This window comes from Anneissia japonica, unplaced genomic scaffold (genome assembly GCF_011630105.1).
Source record: "Anneissia japonica isolate Jap-2015-1 unplaced genomic scaffold, ASM1163010v1 scaffold3708_len16597_cov182, whole genome shotgun sequence".
In the NCBI taxonomy this organism is placed as follows: domain Eukaryota; kingdom Metazoa; phylum Echinodermata; class Crinoidea; order Comatulida; family Comatulidae; genus Anneissia; species Anneissia japonica.
In genome coordinates, this window is record NW_022727356.1 from 1972 (window position 1) to 7295 (window position 5324).

A 5324-nucleotide genomic window follows, 5' to 3' on the forward strand; every position below is an offset into this window, starting at 1 on the left:
GCCAACCTGTCGATGGCTTCAGAGACAGGAACGGAGCTTCTCGTCGAGGATGCGTTTCCGACGCATCAACTCGTTCAACTCCTTGGCGTTGTGCTCGCGGAGCTCGTCGGCCGTCGCGGAACCGATCGTACCTTCCGCCAACGACAGGCGGTATCCCCTTTGCACCCTTCTTGGATGGCAAGCTTGGACGTCCAACCACACCGAGTTCGTTTCCGGTATTGAAACGAGACACCGCTTCAGTGGACACTCGTAGCACGAGACGTCGTCGCACACTGTCGTCCACTTCAGCAACTTCGGCCACCTAGGTGCGAGTTCGTACAGGGCGTGCACCGTCCGCTTGTCGGTCAGAACCGAATTGCACCGCTTTTCCTGGTTGAACGTCAAAATCAGGTATAGTCGATTCTCGGTCTCGTCGGCGTTCAAGATGCCCCACCACAGAATTTGGCAATCGCGTCCTCGACCTTCGGTCCATCGAAGATGGAACAGCGAGGTGGTGCCGAGAGAAGCGACGACGTTTCTGAAGTTCATCCGCACCTGCACAACCGGTCGCTCGAAGCCGTTCCTGGCGACGGCGTTCAGCGCCTCCGTCACTCGACCGCCGAAGACGAACGGTTCGCAACAGCCGAGAAGATCCTGGCATCGACGATCGTTCGCCATAAATCGGTCCATGCACGTCATAAGATTGGACGCGAATTCGTTGATCTCCACGATTCGGAAGTTCTTCGTGCACACCAGCAGATTGCGTTTGGTCCGTTCCAGCAACGCATCTTTGAGACCTTCGTTCAGAAGCAGGTATGCGGCAACGGACACGGCGAACACGTACGCGTTCAGGTCGCCCAAGTGCTCTTCCGACTTGCAGTCTTCGTCCAGAAACCGCAACAACCTCACGGTCGTTGCGATCGGGCGCGAACACGTCGCGACGGAGGAAAGATCCAACAGTATCTGGCCGCCGGAACTATAGACGTCTTCTCCGCATCCGAGTCTAAAGTCCGCGAAACCTTGTACGAAGCCGGACATGACCGTCCAACGTCTCAATCCATTTTTCGCACTGTACGTGTACGTCCCGCTTCCTTCTCCGAGTTTGATGTTGAAAGTCAACGCCATGGTTCGTCGCGAACGAACAATGCTACCCGAATTACTTATTCTTCTTGTTTTTATACTCGACGATCTCTTGTTTAAAAGGAATCAACTGGCTTCGAAATTAGCATATGAACGCGAGACGCAGAAAGTAGAATACAATCGGCATGCTGTTCTTCTTCGCCCTGATAGTGATGTTAGTTTCGGTCGCGTATCCTATGCCGACCGAAGATCAATCGCCTTCGACGGACGAAATCGACGTCTCTTTCGCAAAGAGCGTCGGCATCCCGCCCATCGTCGAAATGCCAGTGGTGAAGGAGTGGCGAACCTTGTTCGTGGGCGCGAACAACTCGGCGTTCGTGTTCGATCTCGATCGAAATCTAGAATCCTCGACGGCTACGAAGGTTGACAATGCCGGACTCGGTTGACAAAAAGAAGTGCAGATTGAAAGGGAAGGAAGAACACGACTGCCAGAACTACGTGAAAATCGTAACTCCGGATTTAACGAACGGTCGAGTGTTGATCTGCGGAATCAACGCTCAGAAACCGAAGTGCATTCATGCCGAGATGTCGAACTTGGAGAGTGGTTGGAGGAGAAGGAACGCGACGGACGGCCTGTACAATTGTCCGTTCGCCGTTGATCAAAAGGTAACTTCCGTCTTCGCGGAGGGAAGCCTGTACGCCGGGACGGTCGCCGATTTCAACGGCAGGGATTCCGCACTGACGAGGTCGATGGGCAACGCCGTTCCTCTCATAACCAAGAGGCACGATTCGTTGCGGCTGAATCACCCGAAATTCGTCGGTTCGTTTGTAGAGGGAAAAGAAGTGTTTTTCTTCTTCCGAGAAGTTTCCGTAGAAAACTGCGAGAAGATTTACTGTTCGCGAATCGCTCGCGTTTGCACCGACGACAAGGGAGGCAGAACGATACTGGACTCCAGCTGGACGACTTTTCTGAAGGCGCGACTCGACTGTTCGTTCCGAGGGGAATTTCCGTTTCGCTTCAACGATGTGTATAAGAGACAGGTCCGCGGAGGAAAGGTCTTCTACTACGCAGTTTTCACGACGGGGGAACACGAAATACCCGCCTCGGCCATCTGCCGTTTCGGCCTCGACGACATAAGGGACAACTTCGATAGAGGTCCGTTCTTGCGACCGACGGCGCCCTGGGGACGCATCCCGGACGAGGACGTTCCGGACAACAGACCGGGCGATTGTTCGGTCGACTCGACTCTACTCTCGTACGAAGATCTAAACTTCGTGAAATCGCACCCGTCGCTGTACGAACCGGTCGGAAGTGGGGACCTTTACGCTCGTTCGACAAAACTACAGGTTGAAGACGTTGACCGTGACTGAGACCGGTAACCGTACGGTCGTTTTCGTCGGAACGGACGACGGTCGAGTCTTGAAATGTGTATAAGAGACAGAAGACAGACTTTAAAAAAAATTGAAAAAATCGGGCCGTCCTTCTGTACGTCATGCGCGCGACGGAGCAACCGATCACGAACGCCGGGTTGCACGGGAAATTTTTGTACGTAACCTCTACCGATCGACTTTACGAGATCCCTCTTCAACGGCATTGCCGACTTCTGAACGATCGCACCCGCAAGCAAGATCCGCATTGCAGTTTGATGTCGACGAACGCCGGCGTCGAGTTGGAACCAAGACAGTCGGAGCACGTGCAGACAGTGGAAAAGACGAAAGCGGACGTCGAGTTGGAACCAAGACCTTCGGAGCACGTGCCGAACGCCGAAGTCGAGTTTGACCGAAGGTGTTCGGAGCACTTGCCGAACGTGCAGGCGAAGAACGCCTATCTGGACTCGCCGTCGACGGATCACATCAGTCTCGTCGCACTCGCGGAAATCGGGTGGACACTTTGTATAGTTGAAGCTATAGGCATTGTTTGGTTGATCTTTAAATTTACTTTGTTGGTACGGTAAAAAAAAAGAAATTATTCGTTTTTTACATATCTGTGTATTTTTATAATCCGTTTCTGTTAGAGTTAGGAACATGCGAACAGGGGCAAATGCATTGTTGATTTTAAAATGGAAATAAACGAAGATTGACACATAATTTGTTTGTTTTTCTTTTCTTTTATTTCGTCTAATCAACACTCAACCAGCATAATTAATAATGAAAGTTCCTGTGAACCGAATAACGTACATCGTACTTAATGTCGAAACCTAAGACGCAGGGAAGTATACTATAATATGAGCATTTGTTCATCAGCAGTACGACGGTCGGACTATCCACCTGCTGGACGTACGTTCTAAGTAACCTGGGCAATGCCTCGTGACGCACGTCGTTTGAGACGATCGTTCGCTTGCACAGCAGGGAAGGCATATCGTCGTACCATTCGTAGGAATATGTGAAATAACACTCAGAACCTTTGGTTGCAACCGCAATGCTTTTGTTTCCCTCACTTTCGTCGTTGTAATATTCGAAGGTACGATTCTTCAGTCGACCGAACGTTGGATTTTTGACTATTATTATTTCGTCCTTTATTATTCCTTCGCCCTCGATGACACCGTAAAATCGAACGTCCTGGCTGTTTCCTATCGTGAATCGATGAAATCCCTTCGCCAGAAAACCACGCATCACTAAGTAACCTTCGGAAATCTCGTCCCACCCGTGCATTCTATGGGCTACTTTTTTTGCAATTTTTCTTTTCATCGACGTCTGCACCGGATGCATTCGACTGATCAATATATCTTATTCGGTGAAAATCGTCTCGTTACTGCCATCTCCTTGCAAAAATTCAGGTTTTTAGAGTTATATTATTCAACATTCGTTCAAATATTTACGGGCGCCGACGCAAAAGTCGCGAGCACGTGCGCACAGGGGATCGCCGCAGCGAAGAACGAACAACTTCGTTCACCCACCTCCAAGATCCTTGCTGTGGAACACCAACTCGTCCCTTCTCGTCGCTCGTTCCTCTTCGATGGACGTCGTACGACTGAGCAATCCGGTTTTCCTTCCCCCGACGCTGCAACCGTCAGTCTGGTCGGCACTCCTTCGACGGTGAGTCGAACCTCCCGCAATCGATCGGAGGCGCCACGACCGCAGGCGGAGGCGAGGACGCCGAGGACGCTGTCCTTGTCTGGATTCGACGGGCACCTCTTTCGGAGGGCATCCAGCAGGGCGGTCGCGTCGACGAAGTCGTTGCGACACGCCGCGAACAAAGGGTGCTGCGAAGCTCCCTCGTGTCTGACATAGTACGGCGCCGGCCGAAACAGACCGAGCGCGGCGCACGCTCTCCTGAACTTTGGAGAGTTTTTTTCCTTCTTCGACAGTCGGCGAACGCTCGATAACGAAATCGTCTTCGTCCTCTTCAGACCGTCCGCGAGTTCGACGAAGGCACCGGCGCAGACCTCTAAAGCCGACGCAGGATCGTCGTGCGTCAGCGCGATCTCCACCAACTTCCGGTCCAGTTTGGAAACTAGAGGTTCCGCGTCGTCCCTCACGTTCAGCATGCCGACCGTGGTGACTGTACGGTCCTCTCGCAGGTACGCGTATCTCTTCTTCGCCGTCGTCAGCAGCAGCCGTCTGTACGTCCCCCTCCGGACGAACTTCTGCCATCCGTTTCCGCCGACGGTTTTTTCGAATTCGATATGCAAGTCGGGTCTGCCGTTCGTCCCGACCTTCACGAACAGCGAGTCCGTGTCTCCGTAAACCACCCGAGCGCCCTTGCGTTCGGCGCAATTCTTCAACTTGGCCAGCTGTCTCCTGCAGCTCGAAGTCACGTGGTTGTAGAGTCGACCTCTTCCGGAGATGGCCAGGCATCCGATGCACGCGTTCGCCACCCGTTTGTACGCGGCCGATCACTCCGGTCGTTCGTCCCGTCCTCGCACCAGCCTCTTGAGTACGGACAGTAGAAGACCTTCGAGCACGCTCGCGTCGACGAAGGACCCGTCTTCGAGAGCGGTCGCCTCGTCCACGTTCCGGTCTACGACGAACCTGGGATAGTAGGACTTGAAGTCGTACACGTCCACGTGATCGTGGATGCCGGGCACTGGTTTGAGAACGAGACCTCCGCCTCCGGCCGGCTCTTCCGCCGTCTCTCTTTGACGGGGAAACACGAAACCCCGTCTCGCAGCCTCCCTGCAGAGCATGGACGACAGCATCTGCTTCCTCGTTCCTCCGGGAAAGGTGCCCGTCAACCTTGACGCGTCCAAGACGGTTTCCACAAGACGCCTGCTGCGCACCTTGCGTTCGTAATCTCGGAGGACAGACAGCTCCTCATCAAGCAC

The 5324-nt window shown here is 53.3% G+C and overlaps 1 protein-coding gene across 1 annotated transcript; it reads left to right on the plus strand.

The window, feature by feature from the left end:
* The first annotated feature begins 1488 nt into the window (after window positions 1–1488).
* LOC117113688 (semaphorin-1A-like) lies at window positions 1489–2430 on the plus strand. Its single transcript, XM_033257107.1, has one exon. The coding sequence runs from the start codon at window positions 1489–1491 to the stop codon at window positions 2428–2430; it is 942 nt and encodes a 313-aa protein (XP_033112998.1).
* The last annotated feature ends 2894 nt before the right edge of the window (window positions 2431–5324 follow it).